At 40.8% G+C, this 16,979-nt stretch overlaps 1 protein-coding gene and 1 long non-coding RNA gene across 11 annotated transcripts in view; one reads left to right on the forward strand and one right to left on the reverse strand.

Moving 5' to 3' along the window:
• UIMC1 (ubiquitin interaction motif containing 1) overlaps nt 1-11,253 on the forward strand; it is a 132,389-nt gene extending 121,136 nt beyond the window's left edge. For 5 of the 8 annotated variants that reach the window (XM_045075578.1, XM_045075581.1, XM_045075583.1 and 2 more), the window contains 5 exons: nt 5,320-5,398; nt 7,525-7,696; nt 9,163-9,226; nt 10,212-10,254; nt 10,807-11,253. In XM_045075578.1, coding sequence (XP_044931513.1) covers nt 5,320-5,398; nt 7,525-7,696; nt 9,163-9,226; nt 10,212-10,254; nt 10,807-11,017 — 569 coding nt within the window. In that variant the 3' untranslated portion in view covers nt 11,018-11,253. Of the gene's footprint in view, nt 1-5,319; nt 5,407-7,524; nt 7,698-9,162; nt 9,227-10,211; nt 10,255-10,806 lie in introns of those variants that run through there. The other 3 variants (XR_006605385.1, XR_006605386.1, XM_045075582.1) reach the window with 2 other exon arrangements.
• Nucleotides 1-16,929, reverse strand: part of LOC106006190 — a 43,350-nt gene extending 26,421 nt beyond the window's left edge. The window contains exons 1-3 of one of the 3 annotated variants that reach the window (XR_001180129.2): nt 16,244-16,929; nt 15,226-15,269; nt 11,886-11,992 (exon numbers count right to left, since the gene is read on the reverse strand). This is a non-coding gene — a long non-coding RNA (uncharacterized LOC106006190). The remainder of the gene's footprint in view (nt 1-11,885; nt 11,993-15,225; nt 15,270-16,243) is intronic. The other 2 variants (XR_001180154.2, XR_001180133.2) reach the window with 2 other exon arrangements.
• Between the last annotated feature and the right edge of the window lie 50 nt (nt 16,930-16,979).

Raw genomic sequence — 16,979 nt, forward strand, 5'->3', positions numbered from 1 at the left:
ACTTTCTGTGGGCTGGACACTATTACAACTTATTTGGATTATCTGATAGGATCTTCACCAAAACCTGTGAGGGTATGCTGTTACCTCATTTTGTAGGTAAGTCAGCTGATACTAAGGTTAAGTTACTTGCCCAAGTTACGCTACCCAGCACAGCTAGTAGAATCCTAACTTGGACAACTCTGAAGTCAATGCACTTTATTCTGCTAGGTGTTGCTGCTTTTTAATGTATTAACAGTGCCAAGCCAAGTCCCAAGCACAGCTCCTGAGGATGTTTTCCATCCAGTGTTAGACAAAGGCCTGCGTTAATGGTTGTAGGTTATAGGCGGCTCTCTCAGCTCTCAGTGTTATCCCTCCTTTCTGTTTTATCCCTCCGACCTGGTAATTGCTTTTTGGGTAGTTGTCCCCAGATTCCATTGCTTCCTTTTGAAATCTTTGGCTGTTGTCACCAGTAGTTAGGTTTTTGGACTTAAATTTCTTCCTGCAGCTATTTGAAATGGCTGTGTCAACCCTCAGAAACTAAAGCTGTAGGCTCCTTTAGAACAACATATACCTTCGTGCTCCTTCATAGGGTAATATATTTCAAAGGGAAAATGTAGCTGTAGGGTCCAGTCCAGTTCACTCTGCTCATAACATTTAATAATAGAATTAGCATATAGTTTTCAGTCATGAGCCAAATCTCTCCCCTCATATTCTTTTCCACTTGCCCACTCATTTACCACTTACAACTTTTTCTTTTCCCATCCTTTACCCTCTTATTTCCCAGGAAAGGCAGCCTGCTCCTATAAAATAACATACGCTTCTTTGTTTTAATTCTTATTTTAAGATTTATTTATTTGACAGAAACAGCTAGAGAGGGATCACAAGCAGGGAGAGTGGGAGAGGGAGAAGCATGTTTCCCACTGATCAGGGAGCCTGATGTGGGGCTTGATCCCAAGACCCTGGGATCATGACCTGACCCAAAGGCAGATGCTTAATGACTGAACCACCCAGGCAGCCTATTAAGATTTTATTTTTTTAACTCTACACCCAACATGGGGCTTGAACCCACAACTGAGATTAAGATTTGTACACTCCCACCAACTAAGCTAGCCAGGTGCCCCAACATATACTTCTGTGAAGTTAGACTCTTACTTTGTTCCTGGTTCCATGTTTCTTTGTTGTTGTTTTAGCTTTGTGATCTGGATCAGGTTATTTAATATTCATCATCTAAAAAGTACAGATAATCATATATGCCTTGCAGAATAATTGTAATAGAAATTATGTTTATAAAGTCCCTGGCACAGAGAATGTCCTCATAAAACAAGAGCTTTTTTGAGTACATTTCTGTGATTTAATTTGGCAAATGTTTATTAGCATCTAATCAATGCTATACTCTGCTGAGGATGCTGAAGAAACAAAACCCAGAATCTCTGAATTCAGAAAGTTGCTTAGTGTAGAAGGGGGACTGACATATAAACAACAACAGAAATGTGCTAAGTGCTAGGAGCAATTCTTTTCTCAGCCTTGCCTGTGTAGTGCTTTCCAAGTATCTTTTGGAAAAATACTTGGTATTCAAGATGGAGGACAAATAGAGAGAGGGGAAAAAAAAAAACAACCCTTAAAGGTTTCTGTAATCTGTGAGGTGCCAATGTTTTGAGAATTGATTTCAGCAAGACATTTGATAAAATCCCTCATGAAGTCCTTATACATAAGATGGAGAAATGTGGACTGGCTGATAGAATAGGAGGTGGATTTGAAGGTGGTTATATGGCTGTGTCCAGGATGGTTTTCTCCTGGACACAGTACTTTATTTTTACTTATAAAATCTGTAGGTTGGGGGCGCCTGGGTGGCTCAGTGGGTTAAGCCGCTGCCTTCGGCTCAGGTCATGATCTCAGAGTCCTGGGATCGAGTCCCGCATCGGGCTCTCTGCTCAGCGGAGAGCCTGCTTCCCTCTCTCTCTCTCTGCCTGCCTCTCCATCTACTTGTGATTTCTCTCTGTCGAATGAACAAATAAAATCTTAAAAAAAAAAAAAAAATCTGTAGGTTGGAAGGAACCTTAGAAATAGATAGTGTACTTTAACTGTATCTAAGACCTCTCTATAATCTGGTCTATTTTTCCTTCCCTTTTAATTTTTAATTCAACAGTACAGAAAAGTATATACTGCAAAAATATGCCACCCTCCTATTGCATTCCCCAAGTGTCCCTGTCATCCTCCCCAGAGACAAACACTATTAATAGTTGCTTGTGAGGGGAAGGAGGGAAGGAAAGAGTGAGGGAGGAGGAAAAAAAGTTGCTTGTGTATATGTGATCTTGTTTTATTATGCTATCTTTTTACACCTTGTGTTATAGTTATTAAGTGTATGTGCTGTCTCCCTTAGTAAACTGTAAGCTTAAGAACAAGGACCCTGGGGCACCTGGGTGGCTCAGTCGGTTAAGTGCCTGCCTTCAGCTTAATTCATGATCCCAGGGTCCTGGTATTGATTCCCTACATGGGGCTCCCTGCTCAGTGGAGAGCCTGTTTCTCCCCCTCCCTCTTTAGCTCCCCCTGCTTGTTCTCCCTGCCCCCTGTCAAATAAATGGATAAAATCTTAAAAAACAAAACAAAACAAGGACCCTACTACATAATTTCCTATATATCCCCCAAATTACTTGCACATTGAAGATTAAGATTCTCAATTAATACTTGCTTGATTAAATATTTAAAGGAAATTTGGACCAGGAAGAAGGCAGGCTTATCTAGTAAAATGCCATAGGTTTCTTTCCTTGGCCATGTCATTTATTATAACCATTTTCCTCAGTGACTTGGATGAAGATGTAGAAAGCATGCTTATCATATATGCAGATGACACAAAGCTGGAAAAGAGAGTTGATAGCATCAGATGACAGAATCAAGACTGGAGATGATCTTAAACTATAATGTTCAGCTGAAAAGAACAGGGATAAATATAAAGTCCTGTGTTTAAGGGGGGTGGAAATAACCAACAACTTAGTTACCTAAGTATAGAATTAGGAGACTTGTCTTGATAATATTTTATTTGAAGATAATTTGGAAGGGTAGGCCATGAATCTTAATTACCTTTAAGCTCAATTTAAGATTTTCAACAAAGCAAATACAATCTTGGCTGGATTAGTAGAATATGAGTCTCTGTGGGCTAGTTTGTAGTTCTTGTGTTCTCTCTACTGGTCAGACTGCTTGTGGAGTATTTGGTCCGTATAAAGAGAGAGACTGACAAATGGGGATGTATGTAAAGGTCAACTAGGAATGTAAAACTTGGGTATAGGAAATCAGACCGATCTAGATCTATCTTGAGTTCTACCACTTACCATTTGTGATAGCTTGGCAAAGCTAATTCCTCTGAGTCTGTTTCCATACCTTTAGAGTAAGGCAGAATAGTAATACCAATCTAGAGGATTGTTTTAAAGATTAGAATTAACCTAGGCAATCAAAAGTTTCTGCACTCATTAGAGATTGGATTAATGACTAGATATAGTCCCTGCTTTGAAGAAGGTTACATTTCAGTGGGGCAGACAACTGAGTAAATCCAAGATTGAAATGTAGTTTGTTAAGTGTTCAGAGAGCTGACTTATGGAAAAGGGGGTAAACTTACTCATACAGTCCCCAGTAAATACAGAATGAACTGGATTGTTGTGTAGCAATAGAATGAGTTTCCCTAGGAGGAAGTGAATTCCCCTCAGTGAATGTATATAAAATCAAGTTGAGACTGTATGATAACTTGTTGGGGATGCTTATGGAAGGAATTTTTTTTTTTTTTTTTTAATGAGTAGAGGGTTGGACTAGAAGGAAAGGTGAACTATGAACAGCGGGGGGCCAAATCCAGCCAGACATCTGTTTTTTGTGAAGTTTTATTGGAACATACCACACCCCTTATTTATGTGTTGTCTATGGTTGCCTTCTACTACAGTGTAGAGTTGGGTAGTGTGACAGAGACCATATGGCCTGCCAAATCTGAAGTATTTACTGTGGCCCTTTAGAAAAAGTTTCCTGACTGCTGACTAGATCAATGCTTTACAAACTAATTATTTTGTGAACTGATAACCTTCCTAAATTCTATGGCATGGGGATTTCAAGTCAAGAGGGAAGAAGACAAGATTGGAAGTGAGATGGTTATAGTTTTTCTTTTTACTTCAAGGATTGAAGACTAGAAACCAGTTGATTAACCTCCAAGATCTTTTAAGACACTGTTATTTTATAAATTGATGCCTTTTGTTGTGAGACAAAGTATTGGTATGCTGCCTGGGCTAAAGCTGTTTATACCCACTAGCACTGGAAGGTGGTCCTAGTGTGATGGGAAAAACTGGTTGTGTTAACCATTGTGAACTTTTTTCCTCTTATAATTGGAGCACTTCAGAGAGTAAAGATTAGAGCTAATATGGGTACTCATATAGATGTAGCTATCATTACTGTATGTCATAGAATACATCATTGGAGTGTGTGTCACACCAGACAGAATTTTGGTTGGAAAAGTATAAAGGGATTCAGTGTTGCTAGTTGGGGTGCTACACAAAACCTTTCCTTATGTGTACTAGATCTTTTATTTTTTTTTTTAATTAAAAAAATTTTTTTTAAAGATTTTATGTATTTATTTGACAGAGAAATCACAAGTAGATGGAGAGGGAGGCAGAGAGAGAGGGAAGCAGGCTCCCTGCTGAGCAAAGAGCCCCATGCAGAACTCGATCCCAGGACCCTGAGATCACGACCTGAGCCAAAGGCAGCAGCTTAACCCACTGAGCCACCCAGGCGCCCCAAATTAAAAAATATTTTTAAAAGATTTTATTTATTTTACAGAGAGAGAGAGAGTGCATGCCTGAGCATGAGCAGGGGGAGGGATAAGTGGACTCTGCACTGAGCACAGAGCCCTTGGGGCTCCATCTCACAACCCTGAGATGATGACCCGAGCTGAAACCAAGAGTGGGACACTTAACTGACTATGCCACCTGGGTGCCCTTTGACTAGATCGTTAGATCTCATGACAGTAGGGGATAAAAAGATCTCTCATTAGCAGGAATATCTTGTGGCTGGCAATTTCAGTTCATACATTACAGGTGTTATTCTCTGCTAGAAAAGCAGAGGTTTCCCACACAGTGCACTTTTTCCAGGGGAATAGGATTTTAAACTTTGCTTCTTCACATACATTTTATCTTTTATATTTGGAGTCTACTGCCAACTAACAGTTTTTTTCTTTCTCTTTCTTTGTCCTTCCCTCCCTTCTGCCCTCCCTCTCCCCCACCCTCCCTCTTCCTTGCTTCCTCTCCCTCCCTCCCTCCCTCCCTTACTCTTTCCCTCCCTCCCCTCTCTTCCTTCTTTTTTTGTTGAAAGTATTGACTCGGAGACAAAAAGAGGCCAAGAGCAAGAGTGACAGTGGGACAGTTGCCCAGACATCCCTAGACATTGACAAGTAAGTAGGTATGCTGTGTTCTCGGAGCTCTTTTGACATATTATGGCTTATACTGAATAAAGAGATCCATTCCTCTTCTACCGTGGTTTTCCTTGGCCTTCCAATCACTTCATTGCTTTGATGTCTGAATTTATTCTTTTATTCCCAATTTCTGTTAGTGTAGATGGCCTCTGTATCTTTTTATTCCTAATTTATGTCAGTGTAGATGGCCTCTGTATGATTAATAACCCTAAAAAAGTCCTGCCACCCATTCCATTTGTACATTGCTCTTAGATTTCTGTTTTCTTTGAATTTGTGTATTGGTGTTTGGTACTTTTGGGAAGCAGTGAGCTATTTTGCGATGTAATGGTATAGAAGTTGAGTTGCAAAATGTTGAGCAATATAGGTGACTTCCTTGGGTTGTGGGTTGCAGCTTGACTAAGAAACAAAGTACATTCTATGGGATGATTGGGTATAAGTGACACCTCCTGAAAGTAAAGACACTACCAATAATACATTATAGTAGTAGTCATTAGGCAGAAATGTTTATCTTTGAAATATAGATTTTAGATCTGAAATTTCAGGGCTGCTTTCTCTAATTCAGGTGAGCAGAGCTGATCACTTGTTCCTTTTGGAATCCTGTCATGTGGACATTGCTTTAGGACTATATTCATCCTACCATATTGCAGTAATTTTTTTTTTCATTTTTGATACTTCAGTCTTCCTGGATAGGCTGTGAATTATTTGAAGGCACATACTTGCCTTCATTCATGTTTATATCCTCAGCATCTAATAAAATGCATCTGAGACAGCAGTTAACAGTAATAGCTGTTTGTGTAACACCTAATATTATGTACCAGTCACTGTGCTAAGTGTATGATTTACTTCGTAGCTCTCACAATAGCTGATAAGATAGTTTTTCTTTCTTTCTTTCTTTCTTTTAAGTAGATAAAGAAATTGAAGGGAAATTATAAGTAACTGGTTAAGATCATGCTACCAGAACTGGCAAAGCCCACGTGACTCAAAAACTTAAGCTCCTTGCACAGTGCTGCTGTCTCTCATGTAGTAGGGGGTTAATATATGATTTTTGCATTAATTCATAAGTTTTTAAAGGTACACTGGTCTAGCTTTTCTCATAAGGCAATGTTTTGCTCCTATTTTTAAAGACCTCCAGAGTAAGTTTCCGTAGAGCTAATTCAGATCACTCTTGCTGTATAGTAACTGACTAGTAAAGGCCAGAAAGAGTCTAAAATAGCAAGCTTTGGAAAGTTGTCTTTAGCTTCTTAAAACTAAGATGATCTTAAGAATCAAGCAGACCTGGCTTCTGATATTTATTAACTAATAAGACCTTGGGGAGAAAAGTACCTTCTTAATAGGGCAAAAGAATTAATTGAGAAATTGTGTTCAAAGGGCATTATACCAGTTCTTTGCTACAGAAAAAATAGTTAATGATTGTTCATTTTCTTCCTTTGTCCCCAGTGATTCTGTTTTCACTGATGCCCAATAAACCTTACTTCAAGGACACAGTTTCCTCTCTTTCTACAATTATACTGTTATAAAAAGATAAAAATAGCTGTGTATATGAAATTACACAAAAGACTATAGCAGAACTACATGGTTTTGGTAACTTCCTAGTTGATGTTGCAGGTTGTAGAATTAGGGAAGTCAGCATACAGACTTGATTTACTAATCAGACAAGTTCATCCACCCTGGTAAAAATGTCATCTTGATTTAATGCACTTGGTGTTCCTTTTTCTGTCTAAATCTTAACTTCCCTTTGAAAAAAACTATTACACTTAATTTCAGAAGAGTTTGACAGAATATTTTATGTCTGAAGAGCAATCAGCATTGTTTGAGATAGTTAGAAGAACTGATTTCATTACCATCCCACTGCTGCAACAGCAGGGTACAGAGAAACAGCCAGGGAAAACCGCTAATCAGTCAGTCCTTTTGATTGGCGTCGGGTTAGTTTTATTGGCAATCCTGCTGAGCGAATCTGCATTGGTTGACATGTCTCCTCCACAGAATAACGTAAAAACACAATTGAGACAGAATAACATAAAAACACAATTTAAGACTTATCCAGGAGCCCAGAGGCAAAAACAAATCTTAAAACTGCTTTTTCCCCCTTTCTTGTGATTGGCTAGGAATGAGAAGTGTTATCTCTGTAAATCCCTGGTCCCATTCAGAGAGTACCAGAGTCATGTGGACTCCTGTCTCCAGCTTGCAAGGGGTGACCAAGGAGGTGAACCTGAAGAGAGTGGGAAGGTATGCTCAGTTATGGAGGAGAAGCAGCAGCAGCGGCTGAGGAATCCAAAGGTGTGTATGGAATGCTTTAGGAAATTCTCCAAAGTTCTGTTCTATGCTTTTTTCCCTTCCTCCTTACTTTTCTATGTATCTAGAAATAATATTTTGTTTTAAAAGTATATTTTCTTTTAATTAAAAAGTAATATATGCTCACTGTAGGAAATATAGGAAATTTTTAAAAAAGCATAAAGAATCAGGGAAAATTATCACCCACAATTGAGCTACTTAGAGATAACTGTTAGTATTTTGGCCTATTTTCTTTTTTTTTTCTATGCATTTTTAATGTAGTTGAGACCATTGTGTGTATATATGTATGTGTGTGTATACGTGTGTGTGTGTGTGTAAACTTTATAGCATAAATACATTCCTGAGTCTTTTTTTTTTTTAGATTTTATTTATTTGACAGAGAGCACAAGTAGGCAGAGTGGCAGGCGAAGGGAGATTCAGAAGCAGGCTCTTTGCCAAGCAGGGAGCCTGATGTGGGGCTCGATCCCAGGACCTGAGCCAAAGGCAGCCGCTTAACCTACTGATCCACCCAAGTGCCCCACTGGGTTTATTTTCAAACTGTTTTTAAAAATTACTCTTAATGTTTATATTGCTTAACCACTCATATTATTGGACATTCAGGTTCTTTCTAATTCTTTGTATTATAAGATTGTATTTGAACCATTAATCTGTGTACCACTGACTATTTCTTAGATTTCCTAAAGTGGAACTCATGTAAACATTTTAAAATCTGTTGAAATGTACCACCAAATTCCTTTCCAGAAAGGATATCCAGTCATACCCCCACTGCCAGGAACATATTTGAGATCAACTCTATTTAGCACCTTGTGTGCCTGGTCTTTGGAAGCTGTGAGGTCTGGTCCCTGGTATGGGGAAGATGAATGTGCTTTCTGGGCTTTGCAATTAGAGATCAGGAAGATCAAGTCTTGGCTTAGAGATCAGAGATGAAGCAGCAGCTCCATATGCGAGGCTTACTCACTTAGCAATCACTGCACACTAAGATGGATAAGCCATTATCTGTCATGACAAAAGAAAGGGACCCTGGTATGAATGGGGTGATGTGATTGGGAGTTGTGGCTTATAGGTAAGTGCCTGTATCATAGAGCCAGTTGGCTCTTCTGGCATCACTACTTCAAGAAGCTACTCTGAAACTGTTATTTTCTATTCTAAAATCTCTCCAAATCTATCATAGGTCAATGGTTACTGTTCTTTAATATCTTTGTGGAATAATTTGCCTTGACTCTGGTTATCCATTCTTGGATAATATTCTTGGCATAAAGATATATTCTGTTCATCATGGCAGTTTGTGTTTTTACTTGTATACCCTCATTTATTAGAAAGCAAAAGACTTTCCTAGAGCTATGTCCTACATTCCTTCTCTCCTGGAGATAGGTGTGATCTGGGCTAAGGAAGGTTGTATTTTAGATTCTCTGCCATGAGATAATCCTTTGATCTGTTTTTCTCTATCATAGGAAAAAAATCGCAGTGAAGGCCGGCTCCTCAGTCTCTTGGAACAGACTGAGCACAGGACTGCAGGTGAAGACCCCACAACCAGTTTTCTGGGCTTATGTCATAGGCCTTCCAGTAAAAATGGCTACTGCCAACTCACTGTTTGTTGGAGTTATGTGGATTTACATTTGGCCCATTAGCCAGACTTTGAGACTCCTTTTAGTTTCCCTTAACTAAGGAACAGGACTTCCTGTTAAGGGAAAAAAAATTCCAAATCAACAGGGGAATGACACAGCCCCAGATACCTTCCAAAGGAACAGACTTGGGAAACTAGACATGCAGATATTTCTGCCTTCTCCTAATGTTTTGTGCATCATTTATTACTTGCCCCAACCTGCATTCCAGAGGGATTGTAGGAAGTAACTTTGTCTCTTTGTGCCTAGTATTTAGGGAGCAGTAGAGTGGATTGGTTATGAGCATTGCATAAAGTTAGCAATACCAACTTCATAGATTTTAAGGATTATATCTAGTAAAGTTCCAAACATACTCCCTGGCATTAGTAGGCTCTTGATAAATGTTAGCTGCTATTATTATTGTTATTAGTTGCTGTTGTTAAATTTCACTAGATGCAAATGGAAGAGGAGCTTTTGCTTAAGCCTGGTGAGATTGCTTACCTTCTCATTCTAACAGTTCATTCCCACTAAGCAAATCTGTTTTGCCTTCTGATGACTATAAAAAGGCAGCCTCTCCAAGCCCTATAGCCTGCTGCTTCTAGATCAGCATGTTGTGAATCTCTGCAGGTGGCAGATTTCTCTTGGCAACTCCTTGTTCCTCAAGTCCAGATTTGAAGTAGATTATTCAGAGGTTGTTCATTCAAAAGTGTTCACCTTGATACTTTTGCAGCTGAGCCTGTTGGGTGCTAATACTCATATTTTATGGGTTTGGGGATGGGGATCTGAGCTACTTGTTTAAGATTGATGAAAAACAGTGCCCAGAACACAGAAAGCACATGAGCAGTGAGAAGTGGTATGATTACAACACTATTAACATTATTACTTTTTCTCTCTTATAGATGCAGAAATAAAGACCAAGTCTTCAGAGACAGCAGGCTTCAGGTGAATTGGGGTATACACTGAAGTATGGCTGTCAGTAGTTCTAGAAAAGTACAGGCCTTGTCCTGGGTCCTGTGTATAGTGTGATATTCAAACTATTGAAGGTAGAAATCACCATGGAACTGTGTAACCTCTGTGTGTGCTACCCTCCCCCCATATCTAGGCTAAAAATTGGATGGCTAGTTCAGTTTCATGGCGTTAAAACAGGCAGAACAAAAGCTGTGATTTATTCTTTTCTCCTAACCCTGGTCTTCTGACCTAGATTTCAAGATGTTTGGGAATTTGGTAAAAAAATAATTAAAAAAAAAAAAAAGTTTGGGAATTTAGGTCTGACTTCTCATTCTCTCAGTATCTCACTGTGTGACTTTGGGTAATATGATTTACCCAATGTCCTTATCTGTGAAAGGGGAATGATAATACCTACCTGGTTGGATTATTACAAAGATTATATGAACTAATAATGTATGTAGAAGCCTCTGGTATAATGCATGATACATACTTAGTGCTTATTAGTAGGTATATATTGAATTCTGAATTTTCCCCCCTTCTCTTTAGGGTGCCCTCACCAATGATGGAAGAGGCAGGCTGCAGCAAAGAGATGCAGAGTTCCCTTGCACATCTCGACTTAAATGAGTCTCCCATCAAGTCTTTTGTTTCCATTTCAGAAGCCACAGATTGCTTAGTGGACTTTAAAAAGCAACTTACCGTCCGGCCAGGTAGCCGGACACGGACCAAAGCAGGCAGAGGAAGAAGGAGAAAACCCTGAATTTCTAGGGTCCAGACATTGACAAAACCATTAGCAGTAGGGGTGGGCCATGGTCATTAAGTTTTAGTGGACCCTGTTTCATTGTTGAGCAAGTTTTGGCCCTGCAGTTTTCATCACCAGCATCCACTCAGCATTCTTGTTTTGATGTTTTCTATAAGCTATACAGACGATTGTGTATAGTATTCTGTTTTATAACAGTCTGGATTCACTTATAGTTAAAAGAAAATTTAAATATATTTATGTTTGTATGAAATCTTATTTCAATAAGATGGAGATCTTCCATTTTTCCCCTCGGTGTTGCAGGTTTTGGGGTGGGAATATTTAAATTGTGGAGCTAAATTACATGTTTCCAAATTAATGCCATTACTGGTCTTTGACATACTGCCTAAATTCACTGAATGTATAGTGCATATTTCTGAGCACGGTTACTCCCTTGACCTTTTCTGACTTTGACATACTGCCTAAATTCACTGAATGTATAGTGCACATTTCTGAGCACGGTTACTCCCTTGACCTTTTCTGACATCACTGTGGAAAGTGCCAAGGCATCAAATCCTACTTCTTATTTTGCTATCCCTATCATTCAGCAACCTATTACTTCATCTTGCTGCTTCACCTAGTTAACAGTTCTCAGCCAGAGCATAGGACCTTTGAGGGGTATCTCCTGCCATTCTTACCAGGAATTTGTAAGTGAATGCTCTGTTACTAATTCCTGTGCAATTATTTTTCTTCCTAGATTAACCAGTGGGGATACCAGGCATATTCATCTATTAAAGCCAAGATTAGTTCTCTTGCTGTCAAAGGTCATAGCAGTACCAGGAAATAACATCCCTATTTCAGTATGTTACTGGTAGAGGAGTGCACGTACTTGACCACATTGCCCAGGAGCTTTCAGTGCATAACAAGATGTGGTCTATCTGCAGTGTACTTGCAGACTTCAAAGATGAGAGGATGTCGAACAGCAGAAGCAACTACCTGAAGGAGATACCCAAACAAGGATGTTAAGAAAGCTAGCTTTGGCCCAAGCTGATTTGAAGATGTAATAAAAGTCTGTGGGAGGTGGCTGCTGACCAGGAAAGGATCCTGGGACAGGATAAATAGGGATATCACTCAGACTCTACTAACTTCTGATTCATCAAATTTTCTTGATTTTAAGGTGAAAATGAGATAGGTATTAGACTGGGGAGAGGGGTTCAGAGAGATAGCTAAAATGGCAAGCACCAAATGGTCCTTTAAGATACTTTTTAAAAAAATACTTTATTTATTTATTTGAGAGAGAGACAGAAATAGAGCATGAGCAGGGAGGGGAGGGAGAAGCAGGCTCTCTGCTGAGCAGGGAGCCCGATGCCCCAGGATCATGACCCAAGCTGAAGGCAGACGCTTAACCAACTGAGCCACCCAGATGCCCCTAAGATACTTTTCTTGCCTATGCCATTGCACACAAGCTTTTTGAGTTAAAAGAAGGCCAGATGGCAGGCTCCTGATTTTTTCCATGTTCCGGTGTTGCATGACACTGACATTGTGGCCAGCATCACATAAAGAACAGGTGTTATTTTTTTTGAGGAACTACTATGGTTTGGGTAATGTATGTACTTACATTTAATCCTCACAGCAACCCTGTGAGGTAGGTAGTATCCTCTAATTTTCAGGTGAGGAAACAAAGAAAGGCTCAGGGGAATAAATGAAGCCACTTTTTGGTCCATGGCAATGAGATAACAGTGCCCCTCATATTCAGTCCTAAAGAAAATGCTTTACTTTGGCTCTAGTATTGATTATTTTCCTGTCTTCCTTCTAACCCAAAAGTAGTTTATTAGTTCTGTCCCATCAACTTAATTCTCACTAGTCTCTCTCATTAAATGGCAGTTTGTTGGAGGGTAGAACATTATAAATGGGATGGTATGTTTATCTCTTTGCCTGAAGAGAAGAAAAGGAAAAGGCTGATTCTAGAAAGTGCATTTTTTAGCTTATAATTGGGCAGTCTCTCTAGAACATGGCTTCGATAAAGGCTGTTTGTTTTATTCTCCATGTGCCTTGAGCCTGTGGTCCTGTGGGTGGGGCATTAGTGAGAATGAAGAGACAAAAAGTCAGCGGAAAGAGTATCATGTCAGCCTGAGACTGAAATCCTGCTTCTGACATGGGTTAATCCCTCTGAGACTTAGTTTCCTTGTCCATAAAATGGGGAAATCATACTTAACAGGGTTCTAAGGATTAAGCTAATGGGTATAAAGGCACAGTATCTGTCACATGAAGAAGATGAGTAAGTGGCAGCAGTTATGAATATGGTGCTAGTTTTGTATGTCATAAGTAGTGTTTGGGTGAGGGATAAAAAAGCCAGAAAGAGATGGGGAGCAGATGGAAGAGGAAACCATTCTTAGAGGAGTGAGCCTTTGACTGCATTAGCTTCATTGACTACCAGCCTTCCACAACAAATTTGGGTCCTGGGCATTTAGAGCTCACCTAGGACCTTAGATTTGGGGTTTTGTTGTGTTTTGGTTTTGCTTCTTCTGAAAGATGGGAAGCAGTTCTGCTGGTGTTTCCAACTCTTGAAGAGCTGGAAATCTCCATGAACTTCACAAGCTATTACCATAAATTGGGAAAGAGAAGAAGAGTTCTCTGTGTTAGGCATTGTGGTTGTGTAATTTCCTTTCATCCTTACAACAGCCTTCCAGCAGAGGCTGTGGCTTGCGCATTTCCCCTGGGTATTCACCATTCTATTACATACCCACAATGTCCTATTGCAAGAACTTGCAGCTCTATGCCTTAGGACATCTCTAGACTTGTGTGTGGTCAGGCAGGGAGTGCCAGGACTGAGGCCCCTGAGGCAGTCTTCAGCCAGTGAAAAATGGAAGTTGGGGGGTAAATATTTGAGCCTCCTTACCTCTTTAGGTGGGTGCATTCTCCACCAGAATTCTAAGAGGTCCTCTGTGGGATTGAACCTCAATAGCTGCCAGCAGCAACTATTGTTTTGTTTTTTTTTTTTTTCCCTTCCTACCTCACTTCTAACTACCCTGTCAGTACTTTCTAGATCAGGGTTGGGACTAGGATGAGGGGCCTTCAGTCTAGGGTACTTTAGGGCAGAGTGGGTACTTAACGTGAAGGTAAGAAGGCCTCTATATTTTATAGCTAGGCACTTCACATGCATCACCCTAATCCTAGCCCTGGCCTGATTGCTTCCCAGTTAAGGTATTTGCATGCACATTAGGTCTGCCTCCAGGGAAACCCAAACTAAGACAAATCCTATGGAGAAATTAGTCTCTATGTTTTATGCTTGGAAAACTCTTGAGACCCAGAGATGTGAATAGATTTGCCTAAAGTCATACAGCTGGTAAATGGGATGGGATTTGAACCTAGGTGTGCTTGACACTAGAACTGATGCTCTGTGCACCTCACTACTCACTACCTCTTACCTCCCACTTGAGTCCCAAAACTCAGTGGAAACTCAAGTTTGGATGGGCTCATTGTCTCTACTCAAAGCACAGCAGTTTTGATCCCAAGCTGATTTAATAGAAATTGGGCTGAAGGGAAGGCAGGTAGTGGATGGTAGTACCAATGGGAAGATAGAAGAATGTACAAACCGTACAAACTCAGAGTGGAAAGGTTGCTGAAGCCATATGCACCAGGAAGGCAGGAAGAGTTTACGTATTTCTTCTCAGTTACAAAAGCTCTGGACTGTTGAAGTTGTGGTTCTTCAATTTAACAAAAATTAAACCGATACCTGTTACATGTCAGGTCTGGATCGTGGGCCCTGGAACTCCAAAGATGAGCAAGAAACATTCTCTGGGAGCCCACCATATAATGGGGGAAGACAAACACATAAACAGATGTTTGTTTGTTTGTTTGTTTGTTTTTCTAAGTAAACTTTACACCCAGCACAGAGCCCAGTGCAAGTCTTGAACTCACAACCCTGAGATAAGACCTGAACTGAGATCAAGAGTCAGATGCTCAACTGAGCCACCCAGGTGCCCCTAAACAGATATTTTAAATAGACTGTTGTCAATGCAATGATGTAAGCTAATCCAAGACACTGGGATCAATAGACCACACTCAGCCAGGGTCAGAGCCAAGAGGAACTCATCAGGGAAGGCTCCACAGCATTGACAGTGACTGAAGTCTACTTTAAAGGGTAAGGAAAAACTAGGTGAAAAGGCTGGAGAGAACAAAGGGGGGGGGTGGCTATTCCAGATAAATAAGCATGAACAAAGACTTACAGTAAGCAGCAGCTTGATGGGTGTAGAAGATCTGCAAGGCATACCTGGGGTAAAAGGGTGTACAAGGAATGGTGGGGAACTTATTGAGGGCTTTTGTCAGCTGTGAGAAGCAAGCCTGTGAATAGCTCAGAGGAGGGAGAGCCTGGCTTCTAGCCCAACCCTGGCTGCAACCCACCTTTCACTGACCACCAGTTCCCATTCCTTAGTTCCTTCTGGACAGCTGGAGATTGGTACTAAGGGGCTATGAAGGAGGCTTGTCAGGGTTTGTCCTTCTCCTTGTTGGTCAGTGCCATCTGGCATCTGAAGTGAACTGCTGGCCACTACTACACCTCTGCTACATCCGGGGTTGTCTTAGCTGCTCATAGAATTTAAGCCCAAGGCACTTCTACCCTCCATAGGCGCTGACACAGACCTTCCCTGACACTCTACCTAGGGACCCCTCTCCTGGGGAAATAGATACAGGACTTCCAGAAACATGGTTTAAAAAACCCTGGCATTACTTGTCAGGAACATATCCTTACTCTGGCCCAGAAGACTGTGGACTCTTGACTGTCAGCATGAATCACATTCAGTTCCATATTCTTTGCCAACTAGACAAAGCTGAGAGAGACTAGAGCCCCAGGCTAGGCAGGATATTATGTTATGGGTGTCCTCCCTATCCCCACCACCAATTTCCTGTCTTTCAGAGCCTGTATGTCTGATTGATACCCAGTGAAATGTGCAGCAGGTTTGATAATCTGGCATGTTTCTAGGCCAGTCGTGCCAAAAATAATACAAGAGCCACTGTCCCTGGTCTCCATCCTGGTGTCATATGGAGGCCATGTTCTGTCTGTAGACAATGGTAGGGTTAACTGCTAATGAGGTAGCCCAAACTTTAAAATACCTGCTCACCAATTTCCCAGAAATGAAAATTAATACAGTATGTCGTCTCCTATCATGGTGGGTATCTTAGTCTTTACAGACTTCTATAACAAAATACCACAGATTGAATAGTTTATAAACAACGAAAATTTCTCACAGTCTGGATGCTGGAAGACTCAAATCAAGGTGCCAGCATGGTTGGGTGAGGGCCCTTTTCCAATCCAGGCTGCAGACTGCCAACTTCTTGTATCCTCTCATGCTGCAGAAGGGGCAAAGATGCTCTCTGGGGCCTCTTCTATGAGGACGCTGACCCCATTTGTTAAGGCTCTGCCTTTATGACCTAATCACTTTTCAAAGGCCCAATCTACTAAAGTCTTCACTTTGGGCATTAGTTTTCAACAAAATTTGTTTTGGTGTTGGGGAGGGGGATATAAATATTCAGACCATAGCAGTGGTCATAGTGATGCCACAAGGTTCTATGCATTCAAGAAGACTGGGGGAAAATCAGCTTTGTGGGGGTAAACAACTCTACTGTAGCCTGAGATTACCCTTCCCCTTCTGGTAGAGAAGATCCAGGGTATGAACCTACACCCCCTCTACCCCTCCCTGGCCTACCATCTGAGGGCTAGACTCCACAGTCTGGCTGCTACCTCTCCCATCATATATCCTCACCTACATGTATCTTTATTTAGGTCTTTGGAGCTGAACCACATACCATGAAGGTGCCTTGTGCTCCAAGATTTTGCACAGGCTCTTCTCTCTCTGAAGGATTACCTCTGCCAGCATACTGCTAGTCTTTCTTCATGGCTCAGCTTCCTTAATTTGCCCTGCCCACTCTAGGGCAGAGTTAGTCTCTTCCTCTTATGTTCCACATTGCCTCTTGCTCGTTAGTA

This window comes from Mustela putorius, unplaced genomic scaffold, assembly GCF_011764305.1.
Source record: "Mustela putorius furo isolate JIRA1106 unplaced genomic scaffold, ASM1176430v1.1 tig00000145_pilon_pilon_pilon, whole genome shotgun sequence".
Taxonomy (NCBI): Eukaryota; Metazoa; Chordata; class Mammalia; order Carnivora; family Mustelidae; genus Mustela; species Mustela putorius.